Here is a 27,903-nt window from a genome sequence, read left to right on the forward strand (position 1 = left end):
GCACCCAGCATTGAGAACAACCTTGCACTGCTAACACAGTCAGCAAACATGCACTGAAGACACCGCTGGCACCCCCGCACGGCCGACATTGCCGGCAACCTGCATTGAGCACACTCCTGCACTGCCGACACAGTCAGCAAACCTGCACTGAGGAACCACTAGTGATATTAAGCCTGGCTTATTATGAGTCTGAATATGGTAAAATGTATATCTGCATCCATGAGGAGAGATCCATCTGATTTACAGTCAGCCCCATAAAGATGGCAACTATACTGGGATGCAAAAACGCAGCTCTGCAGCACAAATTTTTATTTATACTTGCTCATGCATCAGCTTACACAACTAGATGGTGTCAACAGTGGTGAGCAAACTTTTTTGTCTACCTCCTTGGTTGCTGGACCGCACTATGGAACGCACAGAGGCTACTTCCGGTTCATTCCTTTGTCAGCCCCTGAAGGGTAAAACTGATTGGACGAATCTTATACACCGTGTAGACCCTGAATGCCGGAAACAGCTGCACAAGGAACTGGAAGTAGTTGCTGTGCATTTCATAATGCATTCCAACAACCACGAAGTACATAGTCATCCTGGTATCAGAGCAACAGAAGCTCATCCTGGTATCAGAGCAACAGAAGCTCTTTGCCGTGTTTACACTGTACATCTGACAAATTTTGAATGCTTCTATCTCCGAAGTTTGCTTTACACCGTTACAGGTCCTACTTCCTTCAAAGACCTTAGGACTGTGGATGGGGAAGTTTGTCACACTTTTCGGGAGGCCTGCCTAAGGAGTGGTTTGTTGGAGGATGATGTGCAAACAAACATTCTTAAAATCCCGGGTACTCCAGCTAGTCCTATATAAAATAAAATTCTTTCCTTATGCTTAAGCCGGCTACACATGGTACGATGTGTAGCTAGCGATGCGACGGACGATCCGATGGTCGACATTTTGGGGCGGTCCCCACACATGATTCCCCCCCCAATAGTGCTGCATTTGATAGCAAGAATTCGCTGGAAACGCACAAAAAAAACATACTGCCAATAGGCTAATATGGGTTAACCAGTATAATTTTAAAAACAACTATAAAATATTCTCCCAATTTTTCCCCTGTTCTAATTTGTTCTGTGACATAGCCCTGATCACCTAAATTCATTTGTTTTGTCTGTAAGAAAGGGTTAATTCCATGTGACTATTTTGTGACCGGTGTGGGGAAAAAACCATGACAAAGGATTGATCTAGTGTGACATTGTCTATGGAATGTATTGCCAGTCCTGTGCTAAACACATCAGATGATCTCCATTATTGAGGAGAAACTGATGTCCATATACCATAGGAGCTTCATGATCACTTCATCACCACTTGTCCTAAAGCACTGGTTGCTACCTATCCTGATAATGAAGGGGACATTACAAGCTTCCTAGTAACACCTCTCATTTGTTTACAGGCGGACGCAGATAGCTTCTACATGTCAAGCAACGGGCGTCAGTTCAATTCTATTGAAGAGGATGTTTGCCAGCTGGTATATGTAGAAAGGGCAGAGGTGTTTAAGTCTGAAGATGTGAGTATACTACATGTGGTTTTTTACAAACATTGCACTTGTATTTACATAAAGTACTTCAGAGTGAGAGGCAACCGCATATCCTCCCTCAGTGAATGGTCTACAGAGTGCATTACAAATTATTAAATGAAGATTGTTCCTTATATGTTAGACCTATGTACTTGTGGCCCGAATACATGTAAAAAAAAAATATTATACAGTCTATAAAGGCTGTCAGAGAAGCCCTGGAGTTTAGGCAGTAATGGTGCCTACACACTTGGCGATGTGCTCACGATCCGACATTGTGTCTGATTTCCCCTTTAACTCTCCCCAACAACTCCCCGGCAGTCGTGGGCACGATTTGGGGTTAAAAACTGTCCAATGTGACAAACTATCTATCGTGCCTCCTAACTATTCCAGTGCATCGTGACTGAGATCGTCAGATCTGCCCTACAGTATGGCAGATCTGAAGATGCGATGTGCGACCTGCGGGGATGCGCATCGTGATCGTGATTGGACACTCGCTATTTGGGAATATTTTACACGATTTGTCGTCACAATGCGTCGGAATTGGGCAAATCGTGTAAAATATCGCTAAGTGTGTAGGCATCTTTAGACCGCTTTGCTCCAAAAGCTGGCTGAGCATTCTGAGAGTTATAGCTCACTATCGGCTGTCATACTTTATTACAGTGCTGTTTTACACCCAAGTTTTAGCTTTACATTTTATCAGCCATTTCACTTAGATGTCATCCATTCAGACACTTTTCATGCGATAGGCAAAATAGACTCAATGATCCACTATTTAAAATATATACTGAAACTTTCTCAAACATAGATTTTAAAATTATTATTCCATGACAGAACTTAATATGTTTACGTTTTACTGCAAATTATTGTTTACGTCACACATTCCACTTTACAGTATCCTTCAGTAATGTTACAGACTGAAAGCCTAGCTGTCTAGGGGAAATATGCACCCCATGATCAAAACTGTAAGATTTTATTTCAAGTTTGATATTCCTGAAACATATATAATTGTAACTGTTACTATTAGCTTTTTTTCTAAATACTTTGTTCTGCTGGCATATTTAGATTTAGTATTCCTGCCCTTTTTTCTCTCGTCTGTGCTATGAATTAGTATGTATTCTGTAAAATCGGACCTTTTAAAACTTAATAAAACTTTTTTTTTTTTAAAACTGGAATGTATTACATACAGTATATGCACCACCTAGATGTTAGTTCACCTGTAATTTGTGCATGGTACTTTGATGGAAATAAGTTTTTTAGCTAAGGACAGGTGACCAAGAATGTGGGAAGAATGATGATGGTGAGGTCTCCAAAACTGTACAGGTCTTTAAGTGAGGTTTATGATATTGTTGAGCGGAAACCTGTCACTTAAATGCAGATGTTTGAGTGCTAGTAAATATAACAAAAGCCATTGAATGACCATGTTATGTACAAGTTATGATCCATACATACTATAATATACCCGTGAACTGATTCTTTTCTTCTCATCAGCTTTTGGAAATACCATGAACATGTAAAAAAAGTAATGTTTGTCAATTTTTGTGTCATCCCTATGGCAGTGAGTATACAAACGTTACAGTCTACATATTGAAATATCAATTTCAGGGTGCCAGTCTGCCAGTGATGGATCTAACGGAGCTCCCTAAATGTACCGTGTGTCTGGAGAGGATGGATGAATCTGTCAATGGAATTCTTACCACTCTCTGCAATCACAGCTTCCATAGCCAGTGTCTTCAGCGCTGGGAGGACACCACGTAGGTGCTTTTATAATCTAATGCTACCAGGTGCTGGGTATTTTTTGCCAAATAACTTACATTTTTGAATCTCCCTTTACTACTATAATAATAATACTAAAAATAAAATATTAAGTGTCCTAAAAAAAACCTTTCACTTATGAATTCCACATGTTTCACAAACTTGTATGTATAATGTAACGTTTTTCCTATGTTACAGATGTCCAGTGTGCAGATACTGCCAAACTCCGGAACCAGTGGAAGAAAACAAATGCTTTGAGTGTGGTGTTCAGGAAGTAAGTTGACTTTTTGATTCCCTGCACTCGAAACATGTGGACTTTATTTATTCTGCATGTTTTCTATAGAACACACTGTACAAGTTGCTCTGGAGCCAGGATTGATGTTTGAACAATGGAGTGAAAGCGCTAATTCAATCCATAATCCTTATTTTTTATCTATGCACAAGTATCCGCTTGTATTGCTCAAATAACCTGTTTCCTGACAGATCTTCATATTCATTCTCATTCCCTCTCCCCCTCCCCCTCCCCCCTTCTCTCTTTCCCTCTCCCCCCTTCTCTCTTTCCCTCTCCCCCCTTCTCTCTTTCCCTCTCCCCCCTTCTCTCTTTCCCTCTCCCCCCTTCTCTCTTTCCCTCTCCCCCCTTCTCTCTCTCCCTCTCCCCCCTTCTCTCTTTCCCTCTCCCTCTCCCCCCTTCTCTCTTTCCCTCTCCCTCTCCCCCCTTCTCTCTTTCTCTCTCCCTCTCCCCCCCTTCTCTCTTTCCCCCTCCCTCTCCCCCTTCTCTCTTTCCCCCTCCCTCCTTCTCTCTCCTAATAAAGGGGTCTACTTACTAAGCTGTGTACCAGCCACTCAGCTCCTAAGTGCCATGTCACAGACTGTGTTTGGAAAATGGCAGTTAGGTGCTGATTGGCTGGTACCTTATCACCGTTCACTTTATCTCCTAACACAGCTTAGTACATAGACCCCAAAGTGTGATATCTACAAACTTTAGCTGCTTGTTGACCAGGATACTTTGTAAACATTTTAGCCATTTTTTGTTAAGTGCTGGTAAAAAGACGATAACTAATATTTGTTAGGGAATCTGTGTGAACCTTATATTGTTTTTATTCTCGACAGATGGGGCTTTCTTATAGTAGAGTTTGTGGAGTTCTCAATAAGAAAATTGTTTCTTTAAAATGATACTTTTAAATAATTATAGTTGTGACACTATTACGTAACTATAGGCATGACTGTTTTCAAGCTAATCATGTGCTAGAAATGCTCTATTTCTCATACTTATTTATGTTTTAAATCTCTTGATTCGTTAAGAACGTGAGATAAAAAAAAATTACAAAGTCACGATTCATCAAATGATAAAACTGATATGTGGTCTGCTTCAGAGATGTACACAATGGCAATATTTACGCAGATCGAGCGATTGTTTGCCATTGCGCATGCATACAAGTCGCACTGCTTAGGCGTAGAGATTGTTTTGCAATTACGCTCGCACAGAGGTTTCATTCGCAAACTGAGTGGCAGTCAGCATTTGGGGGAGGTAAGGTTGGTGGTTAGGCAAGCACAGATATGTCTGACCATTAAAACGCTGTTTCGTGGGAGTGCATAAATAAGATGTTGCGATCTCCTTCGCAGCATGAGAGCTCTGCGTGTCGGACGAGACTGCTGTGTTACCATATTTTCGCAGCTCTTTTCCATACAAAATCGTAGATGCGATTGCATTAGCGTACATCTCCAAATCAGACCCATAGTTGCTAACATCACACGTAACAGATTAAGTTGTGGTCCAATATTAACAAATTAAGATGACCTTAATGATGACCTGGATATCGCTTGATGTCACAGGAAGTACAGCATCCTGCATGTTTTCTATAGAACAAACTGAACAAGTTGCTCTGGAGCCAGGGTTGATGTTTGCACAATGGAGTAAAAGAGCTAATTCGAATCCATAATCCCTTATTTTTTATCTATGCACAAGTATCCGCTTGTATTGCTCAAGTAGCCTGTTTCCAGCCAGATCTTCATATTCTCATATACAACCAACAGCACCTATCTCATAATCACATCATACCTGACCCCCCTCATTCTCTCCCTACCCTCCCCACCCTCTCTCCCTCCCCACCCTCTCTCTCTCCTAATACAGTCTAAAATCTACAAACTTTAGCTGCAGGATACATTGTAACTCCGTGACCAGAAACAGTTTAGCCATTTTTATTACAGTATGTGCTGGTAAAAAGACAATAACTTTTTTTTTTGTTATGGAATTCGTGTGACTTTATATTGTTTTTATTCTTGACTTTCTTTTAGTATAGTTTTTGGAGTTCTCAATAATCAATATATTAAAATGGTTATTTTAAAATTACACTTTTACATAATTATAGTTGTGACTGTTTCCAGGCTATTCATGTGCTTCTAGAAATGCTCTTTCTCATACTTATTTATTTTTTAAATCTCTTGATTCATTAAGACAGTGAGATAAAAAAAAATATACAAAGTCATAATTGACCAAATGATAAAACAGATATAGTCGCTAACATCAAACGTAAAAGATAAAGTTGTGGTCCAATACTAACAAATACTATCACCTTCATGATGACCTGGATATCGCTTGATGTCACAGGAAGTACAGCATCCTGTATGGCTGTGCAGAAATAATGGAGCTGTCAGGAACCATTTCTAACTGTCTCATAAAAACAAACCGGTCTAAGGCTCATGACCTATTGCTGTAAAAAAGGCTTTGTGTGTTAGTTAAGGCAGCGTTTCCCAAACCTGGTCTTCATAGCCCACTCACAGTCCAGACATTAGTTATATACATGCTTCAGCACAGGTAGGTAAATAAAACTGACTGAAGTAATAATTGTTGAAATACATTGTTGTTTTTTTGTTTTGATTTTTTAAATCAAGTCATTTTTATTGGAAAACAAACTTCCAAAATTCCAAAAATGGAAAGAATACAAACGAAATAAAACTAAGTCATCAGTTACATATATGATAAAATATACATATGATACAGATGGACAAAAAATATCTATTCATCAGACGAAATACAAAAATCAACAAAGCAGATATTAAAAAATTGCCTCAATATAAAGAACATACAAAATATCAGTGATTAAAGAACATAGATATGTTATTATATCAAGTAAAACACTATATGTGGATAAGTCTATCGACTCCGCTTGAGCCCAGACAGACACATCCCACCCAACACTGAAAAGGGGAAAAGTAGTTATGCAGACGTGACAGCACCAGTATCTCTGCCCAGTCTTGAATGGCACCACCTATCCCATTTGTCATGAAATTTAGACATAGCGTTACGGGATTTGAACATATGCTTTTCGTGCCTAATCACATCGCCCACCAAGATTCTTCAATTAAGCACATCAGGAGGGTCAGATGCAAACCACCTTCGAGCTACAATTACCTTGGCCAGTGTAGAAAGACACATAACATAACGGTACAATATCAAGGAGTGTGTTTCTTCCAGGTCAAGTCCAAACAAACAAATTTCAGGGCTGAAGCTCGGTAGAGAGGGGTCCGTGGTTAGGATGTCCCTTCAAATATTTTCCCAAAATATTTGAACTAACGGGCACTCCCATAGCAGATGCCAGAAAAAAGCATTCTCCTCCCTACGTCTCGGACAGGTAGAATCCTCCCTAAGACCAGCACGGTGCAAAATAAACAGGTGTACGATATACGCTATGCAGGACCTAAAAATGTGTCTGTTGATACCTAATACAGGGTGTAGTACATTTAATTGAACCTATATTTGAGACCAATCTTCGTCAGAGAGTGGGCCTAAGTCTGTTTCCCATTTTAGCCTAAGGGGCATAAGCAATTCTGGAAATAGTCTATCATTCAGAACTGCATAGATAGAGGACACCCTACCCTTAGAACTTAAATTTGAAACTAAGGACTCAACAGGAGATGGGGAGAATACAGGAGAAGCACAGGCAAATTGTGTATGTAGAGCATGTCGTAGTTGCAAGTACCGAAAAAATACTGTATTAGGAATATTAAAGTCAATTTGTAGCTGCTGAAAAAACTTAGTTTGCACCCTCATACACTTGGCCTAGAGTCCTAACACCCTTCAGAAGCCATATATTATCTGATGATAATTTTGAGTAGTTCAGGATAAGACCTATTAAACCAAAGAGGGGAATCAGTATCCGTATCAGACCAGTCAAAAAGGATATGGCCGTAACGCCAAATTAACAGAGCCTGGCAAATTAAAGGGGGTAACCCAGAGGCAGACATACCAGAAAGTAAAAACAATGAAGGGGTAAGGAAAGATCCCGCCCGTTCAGCTAGGAAGCCCAGTAACGTTGGACCACCGTAACCAGACACCCAATCAGACAAGTGAACTAACTGAGCAGCTATGTAGTAAAACCGAAGATTAGGAAGAGCCAGCCCCCCAGAAGCCCTAGATCTGGATAAAGGGCTTTAATGGATATTCTAGCAGAACCATGACCCCATATAAAGAGGAAAGTATACTTTCAATAGCAGAAAACACCCTCGTGGGAACATAAACTGGAGAATGTTGCAGAATATATATATACTTTGCTTGAATAGAAATTTTAAATAGGTTTATTCGTCTTAAAACCGACAAAAGCAATTTTTTCCAAACATGTACCTTTGCTTTAAAATTAGCTGTTATAAGATCAATATTTTGTGAAATATAGTCCGAAGCCAGTGGCGTAATCCACACACCCAGATATTTAAATCTTCTGGTCCACTGCAAGGGGCAAGACAACTGCCCTCGTTCCGGGATGTAGCCTGAAATGGGGAATATACTAGACTTATCCCAGTTAATAAGCAGCCCTGAAAAAACACCAATTTACATTGTTATTGTTTACTTGAATGAATGATTAATTTACTTTTCATCTGTGCATTGGTTTTTTTTCCCAGTATTATATTATGAGAGGTTGGTAAAAATTGGCCTCTAATTTACAAATGGTTGTAAAAGTTGATCGTGGACTCTACTGGGGTTAACTCCTTGATTTCTCTCTTGCAGAACCTGTGGATCTGTTTAATTTGTGGCCACATTGGCTGTGGTAGGTATGTTAGCAGGCATGCATATAAACATTTTGAGGAGACACAGCATACTTATGCAATGCAACTGACCAATCACAGAGTCTGGGATTATGCTGGAGGTGAGCAAACAAATATCCTGATATTTTCTGTGTTTTTCATAAAGGGGATTTCCCATTTGTCTTCGCTATAGTGGTGTATGTACTAAGCCTTGGATGGAGATAAGGTGGACGGAGATAAAGTACCAAGCAATCAGCTCCTAACTGTCCTTTTTCAAATACGACCTGTAACATGGCAGTTAGGAGCTCATTGGTTGGTACTTTATTTCTGTCCATTCTATCTCTCTCAAAGACTTAGTACATAGACTCCAGTGTATCTAAACTATACAGTTCTAAAATACAGGTCATCAAGCTGACCTGCAGGTATACTTTTGTAAATCTTACTTCTTAATTGTTAACACGCTGATGATGCTTTATTTTATGTGCATTTATGTGATGGAAATTTGCTAGATAGGCTACACTACATGAATAACGTAATAATAATAATATTTATTATTATTAGGGTAGCCATTGTTGTTTAAATGTTACATTAATTTAATTCATTACCTCCTCCACCTTTTATTTTGCGCAAATAACTGTCTGTACTCCATCTTCAGATAATTATGTTCATCGATTGGTTGCAAGCAAAACAGATGGAAAAATAGTACAATATGAATGTGAAGGGGACACATGCCAGGATGAAAAGATAGATTCCCTGCAGTTAGAGGTGAGTAGCATGGTCTTACTACAGACCTAGCTATAAAGTATACGTATTACTGAGCTCTGATTTTGCTTTTCAAACTAGATCACGCACTGAAGAATGTTCTATACAGTACACAACAATTGCTTTTGTCATTTGAAACCTTCAAATTTGTATGCTTGAGGTTTTTCCAGGGACATAGGGCCTGATTCAGCAGTGCACGCATTATCGGGAATCTGCACGTGCGCAGGATGTTTAGTCCGAGTGTGCAGAATGGGTCCTGCTCAATCGCACGCAAGCCCTTGAATGTCTCTGCCGGATTGACAGGCAGAGGCATTTAAGGCGCGGTGCAGGGGTGTCTGCCCCTTTTCCGGGAGTGGCCCAGAGACTGCGTGAACGTACAGATGTGTCCTCATACATCTAGCCTCCTTGCGCGTTAAACAGCCCTTCTAATCGCGCCTTGCTGTGGTGTGACTCTGTAGCGCCGAGTGTCTTTCGTGCAACTTTTTACCTTCTAATGCGTCTTATTCGCACAGTGATGTGAATAGTTAGCAATAGCTTCTGCTGATTAAAATGATATGCAGCATGCCTATGTTCATCTGCGGGTGTATCTGCATGCTAAACGCTACGTTACAGTGTTACAGCCGCTGGCACTGTAACGTAGCATTTTGCATGCAGATACACCCGCAGTCGCCCACAACCAGTTTCTGCTGATTAAAATGATATGCGGCATGCCGCATATCATTTTAATCAGCAGAAACTGGTTGTGCTAGTTATTCACATCACTGTGTGAAAAAGACTCATTGGAATGTATAAAGTCGCAAGAAAGACTCTCGCTACCGAGGCACACGAAGCCCCCGCGTTATGTTTGGCGCGACTTGAGGCGCATGGAGGATAGATGTATGTGGACACATCTATACACAGTTTTCTGGGCTCGCAAGCCAGGCAGCCTGAGTAAGCTGAGGCTTACTCAGCTGCCCGGCGCCATCCACCATTGCGTCCATCGACTACCGATGGTCGCGATGGCGATCCCTGCCTGTATCGTCCGTCGCAGAGCTGGGATCGCAAATGCAGCAGGGGCTGTCATACCTTAACTGCTGCAAGGATCGCCATTGCAAAACTGCCTGCTTACAGCTTTGCAATTGCAATCCTTGCTGAATCAGGCCCATAGTTAATAGTAAAAAGAAAAACAGTCTTAATATCCTTGTAAGCCAGACTCCTCCTGTGCCCAGCCTGTTGGTTTGGATCAGGACGGTTTGCTTCTTTACAGTTTCGTAAACTAAAACGTCAATATCTTACTTCTAATATAGACATGCACATATAAATGTTCAAAAAACATAGGAGAACATTAATGAAAGATAGTGGAAAAGAAAAGGTGGTATTGCCATAGCTGCAATCAGATTCTGTTTTCTAGAGCAGTTTAGAAAATGAAAGTAAACATCTGTTTGGTTGCTATTGGTAATATCTCCTTTTTACCTGTGTTCGTAAGTGTCCTGCATAGCAGGGGTGTTTGAAGAGAGGAGGGGGCCCGTGTGCAGCTTCCGTTTGGGCCCCCTCCTCTCTGTCAGCGCCCCGAGCGCTGTCGATTCTGGTTTCATGCCAGAATCTACTGCGCATGAGCGGGTCTCCAGGGAACTGGCGCTCACGCCTACTTTCCTGGAGACATCTTTTCAGTGCATGCACAGATCACTGAGAAATGTTCGCCACCATTTTCCCAGTGATTGTTTGTTACTCTGCAGCGCCGGTCCAGTGCTTCGGAATCTACGGAGAGGTAAGTATAATTGTAACCATGGGTGCAGGGTGTCCGGTGTGGGCCCATGTGCACCACACACCTTGCACCCATTATAAAGACTCCTGTGCTGCATAGTGTCCAACAATCGGAGGCCCCCACTTGCCACTATTGTGTCTGATCACCACATATTGGAAGTCTGTTAGTTAGAGGTTTTCTAGCAACTGATCTTAGAATTTCTTAACTCAGAACCTGATTCAAAGATGTAAGGTGTTGTAATCGCAGCTGTGATTTTGTATGCGGAGGCGGTGCAATTGTAAAATTGCATCCTCCCCTAATAATACTAAGAGCCCAAAGCACCGCAACTGTATACACATTCACAGCCCATACGCAGGTACTCTGATAAACAGCCATGTGGTCACGCAGCACGGGCGCCTAGACTGAGACGTTGGAGAGATCATAAATACGTAGGAGATCGCCAACGTCTGCTGCAAACCACCCCGAAATGGCACAACCCGCCTGCCCATTTCCTCCCCCAAACAATGCTTTCCTGTCAATCACACTTCTGTCCTTGAAGGTATGCGTGCAGGATTGCAGAGAGGGCTTGGCGCATGCGCACTTCACCGATAATCGCTGAACTGCGTAAAAATCATAACGGCATACATCCCTGAATCAGGTCTTCAGTCAGGAAAGAAAGATGTAGTTGCATTTCTTCTGTGCATTCATACATATGGTGCAGCCACAGAAAGCTGTGTATATAATTCTATTTATATGCTATGCACACTTATGTCATCCTTCTGCTAGGGCCCTTCGTTGTTGTTGTTATCAGTTCCAGCATTCTCAGCAAGTAATGGGAAGAACCATTTAATATTTGCCAGCTTTAATAAGAGCAATGAATGTCTGTTTTATTGCATGGTGCCTTAAGTACTTTGATTCTTCTACTCATCTCTCTCTCTCTCCCTCTCTACTTCTATCACTGATTTGTCCTAAAACAAATATTTGTGTTCTAACTGGGTTGTGTTCCAGAAATCCATTTCATGCACTTGGCTGCATCAGTGTTGTAGTGAAATCTGCTCCCTCCACCAACCCAGCGTTGGTACTGACCAGGAATAGGTGAAAGACCCCTTCACAGTTTTATCATTAGGCATAAAATATTAAACTTCATTAACCCTTTTAATATGCAGATGAAAAAGTGTTCTATCATTAGTGTAGGCCAACTATAATTTCCTTCCTTATTATGTGACACTGACTTGCCTGAGCTAATCTTTCTTCCTTCCACATAACTATCCGATCTCAATGATGGAGTCTGGCCATTACTGTTACATGTACTCCATTTCTGATCTCCGCCTTGCAGTAACACTCTTAGGGGTCTATTTACTAAGCAGTGTTAGGAGACAGAGTGAAAAGTGATAAGGTGCCAGCCAATCAGCTCCTAACTGCCATCTCACAGGCTGTGTTTGAAAAATGACAGTTGGGAGCTGATTGGCTTGCACATTATCACAGACTTATCACTTTTCACTCTGTCTGCTAACACTGCTTAGTAAATAGACCCCTTAATCTGCTGATCAGAACCTGAAAATAACATTTCCAAACCGTGAGACATTAGTCAATATATAAGAGGGGTAGGGGAAAGTCCCTTTGTCAGTAAGTCTGTGCATTAGTTTTTGGCAGTCTGTGTTTTTTTATTTATTATTTTAGAAAATGTACCCACTACTATATATTAAGGTAGCAAAAGTCACCCCCTGAGATTTGTAACCTGTATCAAACACTCCGCCTCTTTTTGTGACTTGAATTTACAATATACAGTAGGAGGTACATTATTCCATAATCTGATTAGAGCAATGTTAGGGTCAGTTGCAGAGTTTAACACTTGCTCTGGTTTCCAGTGTCAGTGGGTCTTTGGATCATATTGAGGTGTTTTTCTCATTGTATGTATTTCTATTGAATTTGTGACATCATTGTGAGTGTGTGGGATTATGAGAACAGACAATGGGACGTTTACTGTATTCTTCCCGGACCATGGACAGATGTCTTAATGGAGCTGGTAACCACAAACCTTGGTTCCCTAAGCACCACCAAATCCACTAATCACAGCTTCATTATTCCATTGTCCCTAGTGACAGTACTCTGCACATTTCTCCCATTTCTACACATTCACTTCTCCACTAATTATCAGTCCGTGTTATTTTTTCCCAGCTGTGCCTAATACAAAATAAGAGACTAGCTTGGATATACTTGCAGGTTTCCTCCATATGTGTTCCAACCTAAGCCTACTTATTTAATATAAGATAGCGTATATATAGCACTTATATAACTCAGAACCTGATTCAGAGATGTACGGTGTATATAATCTTCCATTGAGAATTTTGGATTTTTACATTATGTAATGAAAGGGTTCATGGCTTGGATTGTAACAATGGGAAAAAATACTAAATGCTTGAAACTGGGAATATAGTTCCTTTTGACACGCATATTTGCTGGTGTATATTTGATCATTCAGATTATATAAGAAATGAAAACTAGCCAACCTTTACATTACTGAGTAAGGAGTCTATTTATCAAGCAGTGAAAAGTGTGGAGAAGTGAACCAGTGGAGAAGTTGCCCATAGCAACCAATCGGCTCCTACCTATTATTTTATAGACTGTACAGCCATGGCCAAAAGTTTTGAGAATGACACAAGTATTGATTTTCACAACGTTTGCTACTTGAGTGTTTTTTTTAGACCTTTTGTCAGATGTTACTATGGTATACTGAAGTAACATTACAAGCATTTCATACGTGTCACAGGCTTTTATTGACAATTAATTGCCAACAGTAAAGCATCCTGAGACCATTCATGTTTGGGTTGCTTCTCAGCCAAGGGAGTGGGCTCACTCACAATTTTGTCTAAAAACACAGCCATGAATAAAGAATGGTACCAAAACAACCTCCAAGAGCAACTTCTCCCAACCATCCAAGAACAGTTTGGTGACGTACAATGCCTCTTCCAGCATGATGGAGCACCTTACTATAAGGCAAAAGTGATAACTAAGTGGCTTGGGGAACAAAACATCAAAATTTTGGGTCCATGGCCAGAAAACTCCCTAGACCTGAATCCCATTGAGAACTTATGGTCAATCCTCAAGAGGCGGATGGACAAACCAAATCCCACAAATTCTGACAAACTCCAAGCACTGATTAGGCAAGAATGGGCGGCCATCAGTCAGTATGTGGCCCAAAAGTTGATTGACAGCATGCCAGGGCGAATTGTAGAGGTCTTGAAAAAGAAGGGTCAACACTGCAAATATTGACTCTTTGCATAAACTTAATGTAATTGTCAATAAAAGCCTTTGACACGTATGAAATGCTTATAATGTTACTTCAGTATACCATAGTAACATCTGATAAAATGGTCTAAAAACACTGAAGCAGCAAACTTTGTGAAAACCAATACTTGTGTCATTCTCAAAACTTTGGCCATGGCTGTACTTGATAAATGCTACTTCAAAGCTGGGCTACTTCTACACTGGTTCATTTCTCCATACTTTTCACTGCTTGATAAATAGACCCCTAAGTCTTTACACTAGAGTAGTTTTCCACTTGTGTTGAATGTAGTAATTTGTAAAATAAGTTCCCTCCCCCCCACACTGTACTCTAATGTTGGGTCTGCAGACATATCTGTCCATCGGCAGGTGTGTACAAGACACAGTGGCAGCCGTGGGGAGGGGGGCGGGACACGCCTCCTGCCCACCAGGAGCCGCCGCCGGGACCCGCTGCAGCATGCAGATGATGGTGGTTCAGTGTGTATGAATGACCATCACCTGCAGATATATCTGCAGATATATTGCTTAGGTGTGTACCCACCATTAGGCTTGCCATAGTCATCCCTTTAATTTGGGACACATATGAATTGCACAGATTCTGTGGCTGGCTGACTTCAAGTCTCAATTTAAACTGACTTTAATCAGCCACAGAACCTGTGTAATTCACATGTGTCCTGAATTGAAGGGATGATATGCAAGCCTACGTAGTCTGTATCATTTCATCAGAGCCTTTGGCTCCCACTTTTATGGCTCCTGCATGTTTAAATATTGATATAGTGCTATAGGACTGGGGTAGGCAACGTGGGGCACTCCATCTGATGTAGAACTACACATGCCAGCATGCTCTACAGCAGTTTTAGCATGCCCTAACAGCAAAACAGGGCATGCTGGCAATTGTAGTTCCAAAGCAGCTGGAGTCAAACAAATTGCCTACTCCTGCTATAGGAGGTGATTCAGTGTCTTGGATTATAAACCTCGTAGGCCTTTGGCCTTGGCATGGCAAGAATTGTTTCTCATGTAAGCCATCAAAAAATAACTCTGGGGAATTTCTACTTGTCAGCGGATCACTGGAACGATTAAACAGAGCCTTTATTTGCTTTAAAAAAAAAAAAAAAAAGTTGCCAATTTAAAAACCCAGGTTACAGCAAACAGTATGTTTGTGACCAATTTAGTGTTACTACAAAAAGGATACATTTTTATATCTGGTACAGATTCATCATTTCGGATAAAACAGGACTGGCTTTTCAGCAAAAATTTACAGACTGGATGTTTTGTTATATTAATAGTAGTTTAGATGAGATTGTATAATGTTGTACTTTTCATTTTTTTACTTAGAAAAAAAAAACTATGAGACTAGCGAGAACTAAAGTAGGGAAAATGTGCAGCGACTAGTCCCTGATCCCTGAGTTACTGTATATGGAGCGCTGATGTATTCTGAAGCTCTGGCTGTAGGCGTTTGTGGCCCTGTGTTTTCTCCAGCACATCTTTATCTAATGCTAATACCGGGGAGTGAGCAAGCTATAAAGGTGTTACACGTCTTGTGTATATGAAAACATATACCGTAGTGGTGCCTGTGACATTAGGGAAATCTTACATTTCTGAGTTTTAAAGTAATTCTTCAAGAAATCAATCGGCTAAGGGAATTCAAAAAATATACTAGGACAGGAAAGATTAGGATTTATTTCATTTACAACGCTGTGTTCACAAGTCTTATGTGATTCATAGCAACCAGCTTTCAATGTTCTAGGGTAGTTTAGAAAGTACGGGTACATATTTGTATGCTATTGGTGCAGAAAGAAACCATTTTATTAAAGAAAAACAATTGTTATGGGTGTTCATTTCCCTAATCTGGAAGTGAATAATCCCTTCTCCCTAATCCCATCTGACCATTTGTTTCCTTTATTGTCATTGTGCTCCTTTCTATTTGCAGTACTCCTACCTGCTGACCAGCCAGCTGGAATCTCAGCGCATCTATTGGGAGAACAAGATTGTGCGTTTGGAAAAGGATACAGCAGATGAGGTGAGTGGCTACAAACCACCAATATTTTTGTCACTCATCATGACTGTATTTTGTAGATGCTGGGTAGAGTGCGCTTCACTGCTTTTTCTATCTTCCGTGCTATACTTCTAATCACCAGAAGGTCTGCAAACATGAGCTACATCATTCTCACAAAATGAGGCGATAGGTGAATTGCAGGTGTGCCTGCCAATTATGGGCCCTATTTACTAACGAGTTTTATCACCAAAACGAGTGATAAATGTCACTGTGTATGATAAATGGTGCTCCAGCCAATCAGCTCCCAACTGACAACTGTTAGAATAAATGACAGTTGGGGGCTGATTGGCTGGAGCACCATTATCATACACCGTGACATTTATCACTCGTTTTGTCGATCGGCTCTCATTTACTAAAGAGTTTTATGTCTGACATTTAGACACTACTAACCTTTTTATTTGTGCATACCATTGCAACACAGGTAGAATATAATATATGTTAATTAAACCTATGAAATTCTCATCTCAAATGCTTGTTGTTCAAATCGGTGAAATAGTATATTCTACCATGGTAATAATTGCAGAGTATGGAGCATTTGCAGATTTTTTTATATATGTCTATCTGTAATCTGCCTGTACCATTCAGTGAAAGAGCTACACATTTAGTACTGTATGTGGCTGATAATGAGGTCTCTCTATTCTGCTCTGTGTAATGTCTTACAGCAATAGCAGAGTTTCTCTGGGGCACTCGGGCAGTGATATGACTCGGCAATAACATTATGACATTTTATGGCTGTGCATTGAATTTTCCTCTCTAGATTAACAATATGAAGGCCAAGTTCAAGGAGACAATCGATAAGTGTGACAGCATGGAGCACAGACTGAATGACCTTCTCAAGGAAAAACAAGCTGCAGAGAGAAGGTGTTCTCATTATGTATTTTCATATATATATATATATATATATATATATATATATATATATATATATATATTATTTCTTCTTGGCCATTTTCCAAGATCATAAACCATTTTAATTATTATTATCAGGGCCGTAGCTAGGGTAGTGCGGCCTGTGCCATCGCACAGGGCAGGGGGCACTGCTTGGGCCTGTCAAATTTCTGTTTATCATCATTCTCACTTGTAGCTTCCTCTTATTTCATCCCCAGCATCTCCTGGCCTCCCCTATCTCTTCCCTGGCCCTTCCCCATGAAGCCATTCCCCTTTTTTGGGTGCATTATGTCCCTTTGAAAAATGAGGGGGGCGCCAATGCTCTTTCTGGCACAGGGCACCAAAAAGTCTAGCTACGGCTCTGATTATTATTATTATCAACCTTTATTTTATATGGCACCACAAGGGGTCCGCAGCGTCTTACAAGGTATATAAACAGAAACAGTATGAACAAGAAAAGTGACTTACAGTACAAAACATTGCAGGACATGGACAAGGTTTATAAACATTGCTGCAGTCATAATACCCAAATAAGCAGCAGGGCAGCAGAATCCAAAGGTTTGGTACTGTTGTTAGCAGTGGGGAGGAGATGATGGTATAAGTGATGGAAGGAAAAGCACATAAGGAAACAGGGCCCTGCTCGTGAGAGCTTACATTCTAAAGCGGAGAAACAAATTAGACAGGGGTGACACGCAGGGGAGAGACAGCGAGTGAGGGGCTTGGGGCAGTGGGTTAGGATGAGAGCTGGAAGGCTTTGAAAAATATAAGTGGGTCTTGAGAGCCTATTTGAAGTTTTGTAGGGCAAGGGAGAGAGTTCCAGTGGTAGGGAGCTGCATGGGCAAAATCTAGGAGGGGGGAAGTAATCAGTTGGCAGCAGAGGTGGCATTCATTTGTGGAGCAAAGTGGGTGAGGGTGTGAAGGAAGATAAGCTTAGAAATGTAAATAGGAGAGGATTGGGTGAGGGCTTTGTAAATGAGTGTGAGACGTTTGAATTGTGTTCTGAAGGGGAAGGGGGGCCGGTATAGGGCTGGGAGGGAGGCAGATGTAGAGCATTTGGAGAGAAAGATGAGCCTGGCAGAAGCATTGAAGACAGATTGGATTGAAGAGGGGTGGGAGACAGGGAGGCCAGATAAGAGGAGGTTACAATAGCCCAGTCTATAGATGTCCAGTGAGTGTTTGAGGGTCTTGGTTGTCTCCAGGGTAAGAAAGGGTCTGATCCTGAAGATATTTCTGAAATGGAAACAGCAGGACTGAATTTGTGGTTTGAAGGAGAGGGTGGAATAACTACAACTACAGAGCACTTGTGCGCTAGAGGAGATGGTGGTGTTGTCAATAGATAATGCAGTTGAGAGAAGTGAGGTTATTTGGCAAGGTGGTAAGATTATCAGCTCAGTCTTAAATTAGGTACACACCTATACAGTCGTCAGGCTGTTCTTTCGACCCTTAATCCGCTCATGTGAAATTAAGAGTTTGTACGCACCTCTGATCATGTTTTCTCTGTAAAAAACCTGATAGCATCGAAAGATCGATTTATGTGCAGTTTAATTTTAATTGATTTTATGGTACAACAAATTGGACAAAAAGTGAAGTGTGTACACACTGCCGACCATCCTGTCCGATGCTTCTGCCCATACTCCTCCAGCAGCAGTGCTTTCTTTGTCTTTTTTAGCAGATATTTTAGACAGATCAGTTTGCTGGATTTCAAGTTAGATTGTAAAGATGTGTACGCATGAATCTGCACTTTAAAAGGGACTTTCGAATCTGAGTGTAATCGAAAGTAAAAATGCATCAAAAGTATGATTGTACATGTGTACCTAGTTTTAGTGATGTTTAGTTTAATAAAGTGCTGTGATATCCAGGAGGAAATAACACAGAGATAGCTGGAGATACGAGTGAGGAGAGAGGGGGAAAGGTCAGGGGAGGAGAGGTAGAGCTGAGTGTCTTCAGCATAGAGATATTGGAGTCCAAAAGGGCTGATGAGTTCACCTAAAGAGTAAAAAATAGAAGAGGTCCAAGATCAAAACCTTGGACACCTACCGATCGAGGAAGTGGGGGAAAGTGGAGTAATGAGAGGAGACAGAGAGAGAGTGGTCACAGATGTAGGAGGACAGCCAGGAGAGGGCAGTATCACGCAGACCGAGGGAGTAAAGTATTTGCAGGAGGACATGGTGGTCCGCAGTGTCAAAAGTAACAGAGAAGCCAAGGAGTTTGAGCAGAGAGTAGTGGCCCTTGGATTTGGCAGAAAGGAGGACCTTGCTCACTTTAGGGCACTTTCTGTGGAGTGGATAAGACGACAGCCAGACTGAAATGGGACAAGCAGGGAGGAGAGAGTGTTGGGAGTAAGGGTGGGGTTTGTAAGAATGGATGAGACTAGCGCATTCTTAAAGGCTTAATGAAGTGAATTATTTTGCCTTTTATATTATTTAATCATTGTCAATTTAATAGTATGAAGGAATGGCCATATATGTTGGACCCATATGGATAATGAGAACTTTACAAAACAACATGCACAGTACGTAATTTGTGCATATGCACATCACATATTGCATACATTATCTCTACACAGAGCATGTTCACATTCTGGATATAGAGCACAATATCTCTATTCAAGATACAAACCACAACCAACAATCCAGCTCTGCATACACACCAATATATACACTCTAGATGCACCCAACAGTCAACATATCCAACCCAAATTAAATTTAATTATCACTTAGTGCTGTACAGATTTTTTTCTTCTGGTGAACTTACCTTTAACAAGACCCATTTATTTCTCTGTAATTTGAAAGGTGTACTCAGCTAAACACCAAGGTGTCCAAACTTTCTACTGAGCTGAAGGAAGAGCAGGAGATGAACAAATGTCTGAGAGCCAATCAGGCTGTGCTTCAAGCCAAGCTGAAAGAGGAGGAGAGTCTGAGGAGAGAGGCCTCTGAGCAGAAGGATCTGCAGATCATGGAAATGCAGGAGCAACTACGCGATGTCATGTTCTACCTGGAAGCTCAGAGGAAAATCAACCAGATGCCTGAGGAGGCACGGCAGGAAATTCAAGATGGCCAGATCAACATAGCTGTGGCATCCTCCAGTTCTCCACCGACTTCGGGGAAATCACGGAAGGGACGTGGAAAAAGAGGCAAATAGCACATAGAGAAGTCTTCATTCATTATCTCCAGATATACCCTTTGGGCCTCTGTTTGTTTTACCTTTGGAGTGAGATAAATTGAACTTCGCTACAAAGAAGTCTCACTAGTATCATTGCTGGGATGTCAGGAATCCCAGATTTATTATTTATAACGCACTTCAAGCATAGTCTCTAGTCCTGAGTGATCAGCGATGTAGACATCAACGCTTTCTCTGAGAATCAAGCTGTTCAAGTAAATGGCGGGTGCATCCTACAAGAAAGCAAATGCAGAAATCTACAGTTTTCATGACCGATTTTATGACTTATTTTAAAGTCTTGTTACCCAAACTTAGCTTTCTTTGCAATCTCCATTTTTAGAGAGAGATGGTAATAGTAATGAGTAGTAAAGGCCTTTATGAGTGGATGAGAAGTTAAAGTTTATATACATTAGATTTACAGAATAGGATTTTGCATAATTTGTACAAATTTATTTTCATTTAAAAATGCAAATTATACAAATTGTAAAATTTTGATGCAATTCCTAAGCAAGTGTTATTTGAATAATTTGCAAAATTAGGAGTGATTTATATCATAAAACAATTGTTTTTCAGATAAATGACGATCACTTATAGAACTCTTGCAGGCTTATATAATAACATTCCTTGCCAGCTACTGATCTGCAGACTTGTACTTTACAAAAGTGGTAATCCTTCATTTAAAAAAAACTCCCATCCAATGACAAAAGTAGAAAGTGTCCCTATCATAAGTAGAACGAAATCTTCATTTGTATGCAGAATACTTGAATAAATTGTAGCATTTAATGGGATGAGCCTATATCCAGCCAATCCTTTCCATAGAAGCTTGCAATATTACTAAGACATGATTTCACCACTGAATTGATTTGCTGCATCTTCTGACTATTGATTGCATCAAGAAAAAAAGCGGCTTCCGCCATGTTTTGCAACAGGTACATTTTAAATTGTAAGAGGTACAGAAGTACTTTTGTGTAAGGTACTACATTTTGGCACTTAACACTTGCTTGCCATAACCAAATGTGCCCTTAATGCCACAGTGCAGCATTATGATGCAAGGCACTTGCTGGAGAATTTTATGAAATACAGTAATTCATAATGTATTGTTATTACATGTCACCCAGCAGTAGCTGGAAAGATGAAGATGCTGGTTCTGTATTAACTAGCGTAACCAAACTACTTATTAAATGGTGAATGTCTAGTGAAAACAAGCTTTACACTCCTGTCCTAAAAACACTGTTCTCATCCAGTAACTTGGGGTTCTGTTGATTCTATTGTATTGAGCCTAGTTTGTTGTCAGTTATTCAAATACATCAGTAATAAACTTGTTGCAGTCTATCAACTGACCTGTAGTACTATATGTGGTATTTATGTGTGGAGTGAAGATACTAAAGTATGTATGATATTATATATGGAGTAGGTTAATGGATTTGGATTTTGTCAGGTTTGTACAGATATATTTAATTTTATTTAATTTTTGTGTGTGTGTTTTCATGGTGAATTGAAACTTACCTGTTTTGTATATTTAAAATCTCTTCAAACTCTGAAATTCCAAGAGGTGATTTGCAAATAAAAAGATTCCATCTATCTATCCTTGGCATTAAGAGGCCTGTTTGCCAAAAAAACATTTTCCAGACCGTTACACCACCAACTGTTGACAAAAGGCAGGGTGGATCCATGGATTCATGTTTATGTCAAATTCTGATCCAATTCTCCATGTCTCAGCGGAAATCGAGATCTGTTAGACCAGGTCCATTCCTTTAAAAGCCTGGCCTGCTGAATGAATAGGATGCATGTGTATGGAAGCTTCAGACTAAAGCTTATGTAGTGTATATCCTAATATTAAGTAGTTTTCGCTACAATGTAATAAAAATGCTTTTATTTACTAATTCTATTGTTGGTTTCCTCCGTCCTGTATGTAGTGTTACGTCTGCTTTAGTCCATCTTCAATGAATATTCCCTAAAATTGGGTTTGGTATGGTTAATAAAATTACAGACTGGTATTTGGAAAAAGCAAGTGTATGTAATTGAAGTGATTAGGATTACCAGATCATATTACAGAAAACCAATCTGGCCAGTTCTGCAGTCTGTGGAGGTCAGGATTTGTTTGCAGACTTGGGGCCTGATTCAGAGATCAACGCATTGCCGATATCTATGCAGATAGAGCGATTGTTTGCCATTGCGCATGCATGTAAGCCGCACTACGAGTGCGCAATGATTAAATTGCGATTACAGTCACACAGAGGATTGACATACAAAGTGAGTGAAAGGTAGTCGGCGTTCGGGGGAGGTAATGGAGGGTGGTTACAAAAACGCAGACGCGTCGGACCATTTAAACACTGTTTTTGTGGTATCCAGAAATTAGCCACTGCGTCCTTGCTTGCAGCAGGAGAGCCCTCTACGTGTCTGGAGACCCGCTGTGTCTGCAACAGTTTGGACTTACTCACAAGGCCGATGTTCCCGGTTTTCTGCGTGAGCGAGATGCTTTCATTGGGCGTCTCTAAGCACTGAATGGTGAGTGGATCATTAGCATATTTTAGTAATTACGATCTGTGGGAGATCGCGGGGGCGATTGCATTTGTGTCTAAATCTCTGAATCAGACCTTTAGCCCCAAACAACCAGCAACCAAATAATACATGTCAAGAAAAGAAGTGAATGAAATGAAGTTGTGCTGACCTAAGCCTTGAACTCTACATCTATTTTATGTTTTCCATGGAACTAGAAGAACCATATTGTGATGGTACATGCATAGTGTATACCATCTCCAGCATGCCCAGTTTCACCTGTCAGACATTATGTTCCTTATTTTCTAAGTTGCAGAAACCTTGACTTTATTAAATAATCAATGCCAACAGAGATTTTATGATTTATTTTTGCAGAAGGAAAATTGGGGTCATGTTGTAAGTTTTTTGTTTTAATCCACCTATCCTTCCCCTAGTGATACTAATATTATATTCATAGTCACCTTTTTAATGTTACGTCTTCTTTATACACATTTAAAATAGTTTATTCTTTAAAAATGGAGCTGTTATTGTCTTTGTACTATGAGGGTATTTATGTTGTGCTGGTTTTGTAAGTTCATTTCACATGAGCAGAAAACAATCAGCCACCTCTCAATATATATTGCTATTGGCTACAAGATTTGGCAGTAGTTGGGGCGTGGCTGGCTGTAGAAAGCATCCCAGGGGTAGAACAGTGTGCTGATCATGTGACTCCTCCATGATCACATGATCTATATATATATATATATATAATTTTTTTTTTTTTTATGGGACATATGCATCTTAATATTGTAGCAAATAGACTGACAATCCATTGTAGCTTATATCAACAATTTCTTTAACATTCAAGATTAGTGATCTGTAGCTCAATAAAACACAAGTGGTCCCAATTTTGTTAAGGTGGTGGATTTTTTTTTTCGGTTTCATCATCTAATGAGATCGCTAGGATTTAGTGACCTCCCAGAGGCACCAAAGGTAAGGTGATGTCACTTGTTCCTAATAAATGAATAAGTTGTATTCTTGTAACTATAAGGGATGTTGGTGCCATTCCGCTGAGCCCCCATACAAGAAATGCCATACTTCTGTATAGATTGTATATTATTTTAAGAAGATTGACAATAATTTGTAAGCAGCAATGACAATTTAAACACCTAAAAGTTCTGAATCTCTAAGATTTTTACTGAGAGTATTGAAAATGTATAACTTTGTAACGGTATGCGTAGCTGCCTGAGTCACTGTCATATATAATATACCTACGTTTGTTCCCACTGCTGTACTGCATGTTCAGTTTCCCTAAGCAAAGGAAGGATTGTGCTAGAAACAGCAGAATTGTTATTTATAAATTGCAGGGGATGACACATGCCTGGCACAGTCTGTCTGCTCTGAGACATTTGTTCAATGAATAGTACTTTTTATCTATTTTTAGAAGAAGCCACAGCTTGTATATGCAAACAATTGTGATCCATGGCAGCCTGAGCTGGCTAACAAGACATAGGATTTCAGTCACATTATCTACATTAGGAAGATTACTCTCTTTTGTAAATAACTGTATAGAAAGGAAAGTTGTAATAGGCACACATCAGAACTCAGACATTTTAATGCTGTAATGAAATCTCCATGCCTAGATTTTTATTATTATTTTTTTAATTGTATTTATTTGCATTTTCAAATTAGCATCACAGAAACCTAAATGTCAGAGTCCCTTTTTCTGTCCATGGTCTACGTTGAGAATTTTGAACTTCAATGGCTGTCAATGTTTTGAAATTAATCTTCTGTAGCTTAAGCTGGGTACACGCTAGACTACCTGTGTACCCAGCTGACCGGAAATACGCCGGACGACATATCGTGCTGTTTGTACACACCACACGACTTGGTGAAGGACCACACAGTATGTCGTTCCCCCACTGCATCCAAATGCATGGGAGTGTCAGTTGCATCTTCAGATAGAGCAGCATGTACGCAGATCTGAAGATGCTTTTGATGACACAGCGGGAGCGCGCATAGTGTGAACGATATGTATATCTGCTCCATCAGAAAACGACAAATCGCTTAATAGTCTTGTGTACCCAGCTGTAGGTGCAGTCTAGTTAATATAATTAAAGGGTTTGTGGTTTTCATTTTGGAAGATGTACTTTGTTCTTGGAAGTTAGTGTGGGCCCTGCTGTTCTCCTTCCGCAATCATTATCATGTGGGATGTACACGTAATCAAAAGGGGCACATCCACTAGCAGATAGTAGTACGACAGTACGATTACAAAATTGTACAGTCGCTCCTCTTCCCCTGCAGTGCCTACACTGAATGATATGTCGTTCAGTGCAGACACCCTCCCTCATCCCTGAACATGGTCTATCTGTCATTATCTGCAGATTGACCAGCATGTTCAGGCGATGATTGATGTCGGAAATGACCAGCAGGAGCGAGCATTGCTGGTCGTTTTCGACATTATAGTGCACGATTAATGAGCGATTGAACGGTATCGATATCGTTCAATCGCTCATTAATATCGCCTAATGGATGTGCGCCATAACAGTAGAGAAAACCATCAGTATTGCTTCTAATTAAAAAAATAAGCAAAATATGTTAGATCCACTCCTGACTTCCTTCCTGTACTAGTAATGCCTTCTGCTGATGCCAGATTTTGCCTGATCATTCCAGGAACAGCACATACATACTTTCTAGCTTTTAAGCTTTTTTTTTCCCCCTCCCCCCTAGGATATACTGTAATTTTACAAAGCAACATGATGGTGACAGGTGGAGTTTTTGGGTGTTAACAGCTTGTTCGTATACAGTAATTATGCATAGTAAGGGCCATATTCAATTAGAGGCGAAAAGTCCGAGCTCGGACTTTTCGCCATCATTGGAGGTTTCTGTAAGGATAAAGTATAGGGCGCGTGCCCGCTTATCCCCGTATTCAATTTGGATCCGGCGAAGACGGGACCCTGCGGAAAGGTAAGTATGGAAAAGTTCTGTCAATTTTCGGAAAATCATCCTGGTACACCCCTAAAGATGGTCTGACATGGGGGCTCACTATGGGTACCCCCGATTTTGCCTGCTGAAGGTATTTAGGGTTTTTAAATATCTGCGGCAGGTGCATAAATGCGCCTGTGAAGAATAGCATTTATTTATTTATTTTCAAAAATAACTATGCCCATCAAATTTGGGGTACATGAAAATGGGTGCAAGCATATTTTTAAGTCCCTAAAGTAATTTTTTTCAATTCTTCAAAAATGCACTTGCCGCTACCAGCTGCATTCTAGAGAACGCCTGCCGCATACATGGGACCCCCCCCCCCCCCCTGAATCAATTTAGCTAGTTTTTTTTTATTTGCCCCCAAAATGAAAGTACATTTTTTTGGGGTGTCCTGAGGACTTTTTTAAAACATTTTTGACACAGAATACTTTTAGGGGAAATTCCCAGGGGTGCAGGCAATTTTTTTTAAGCCTGCACCCCTTAACCCCAATTCTGCACTTTTTTTCGCCATGTATTACATGGTGAAAAGGTATCCCTGTTTTTTAACAAAGACGTTTGGCACCCGCGAGAAGTCTTTGAAATTGAATATGGGGATAATTGAAACAGGCGAAAATGACATCGCTGATAACGGACTTTTCGCCCCATATTGAATATGGCCCTAAATGTGTTCTATGATGATTTGTACTCCAACATCTTCCAAGTTGGGTGCTTGGACTTATTGGAAAATAAATGCATTATTTGTTTTAGATTGTGCTTCCTTTTCAGGTATAGTACTTGTAAATCACTGTCTCTATTATAGGGAAAAGTTTAGCCATTAAAAAGATGTGTTCTATAAACGCAAAATCACAAGGTGCTACCAGCAGTATGTTAAATTTCATTGCATTTAAATAAAATAAAAAGAAATCTGAAGCTTGTCTGAAACTGGAGCACTGTAAATGTAATGAACATAGAAAGCTAAAGCCGGGTATACATTATGCAGTTATTGGTCCAATCCGCAAGTTATCGGCAGATCAGACCAATAATTTCATAGTGTATGGCCGTGACCGATCCGCGATGATCAGATGCTCGGCCATGAAAAATCTTTCAACATGCCCAAGTGATCTGATAATTCGTCGGTAGTATCAGGCAGTGTTTGCGGTACTGCGCTGCCAGCAACCCGGGTTACTGTGTAGTGTGAAATGGCCAGGTTGAAATGACCTGGGTCGAGTGACCCGGTATTTCAACCCTGGTAACAAGTAGGGTTGAACACTGGTTCAACCCAGCTCCAAATGCAGAGTGACTAGGTCCCCCAGGTCAATGCGACATGGGTCCTTGTTACAACATAGGAAGAACCGTCACTTGGAGATGATCTCATCTCCAAGCGGCGGCTCAGCACGTGATGGCAGGGATGTCATCAACCCGGTAATAAGCCGGGTCGGGCTGCCAGTCTGAAAGGGGTCTCAGCCAGGTCACGCCCGGTATGAACCAGTGTGCAAAATCTCTGGTGCGACCCAGGTTTGCAGTGTGAAAGGGGTATTAGTTTGGTGTACATTACAGAAAGTGCCCATCCACAATAAAATACAAAATTAGATCAGACAACAAACCAGCAGGAGTTTTAATCATTTTAAGTAAGGTACAAGAGCAGCCATGTCATATGAAGCACAGAAGACATTGAAATAGGGTCTCAAGGGGCTAAAATAGCACAGGAAGAACATGTTTGTAACCTTTAAGGGTGCTATCCACTAGGCGACCTGAAAGACTGAACGTCTAGCGTTCAGACCTTCAGGTCACCGAGGTGCGGTGCCCGCACAGAACGTCATTCAGTGCATGAGCCCGACCTCCTATCTCTGAACATGCCGAACCTGACTAGCGGCGTCAAGTTGACGGGCATGTTCAGTAGATAGTCGGGGATGGCAAGGACCCAACATGCACGCGAATCGCTGGTCCTTGCCGGATATCCATTACACGACTTTGTGAATAGTGCAACCGAAACGTCCTGGTTTTGGTTGGATTGTTCACAAAGTCGGGTAATGGATAGGCATCTTTATTCTCGACTCTGAGCTAAATAATCATTGTCCAATATGTCAAAACACAAGACGCCAACTGGAGAAAATCCAACCATTAAGTGCACTTCCAGTTATCACAGGGACATGTAACATCAAATTCCAACTTTGTCTTCTATAATACCAGATATCATATAATCCAATTCATTATTATTATTAGCCATTGTCCTTGTCTTGTAGCCCCAC

General features: G+C 40.7%; 1 protein-coding gene across 1 annotated transcript in view; it reads left to right on the forward strand.

Annotated features, from left to right (window-relative positions):
- BRAP (BRCA1 associated protein) overlaps positions 1–22,092 on the forward strand; it is a 47,650-nt gene extending 25,558 nt beyond the window's left edge. Inside the window, exons 5-12 of the mRNA XM_088449220.1 lie at positions 1,443–1,556; positions 3,168–3,316; positions 3,516–3,591; positions 8,320–8,458; positions 8,992–9,101; positions 16,037–16,126; positions 16,920–17,023; positions 19,843–22,092. Of these exons, the coding sequence (XP_088305346.1) occupies positions 1,443–1,556; positions 3,168–3,316; positions 3,516–3,591; positions 8,320–8,458; positions 8,992–9,101; positions 16,037–16,126; positions 16,920–17,023; positions 19,843–20,191 (1,131 nt within the window). The 3' untranslated portion in view covers positions 20,192–22,092. The remainder of the gene's footprint in view (positions 1–1,442; positions 1,557–3,167; positions 3,317–3,515; positions 3,592–8,319; positions 8,459–8,991; positions 9,102–16,036; positions 16,127–16,919; positions 17,024–19,842) is intronic.
- The last annotated feature ends 5,811 nt before the right edge of the window (positions 22,093–27,903 follow it).

The sequence above is a fragment of the Taudactylus pleione genome, unplaced genomic scaffold (genome assembly GCF_031769625.1).
Source record: "Taudactylus pleione unplaced genomic scaffold, aTauple2 ptg000479l, whole genome shotgun sequence".
In the NCBI taxonomy this organism is placed as follows: domain Eukaryota; kingdom Metazoa; phylum Chordata; class Amphibia; order Anura; family Myobatrachidae; genus Taudactylus; species Taudactylus pleione.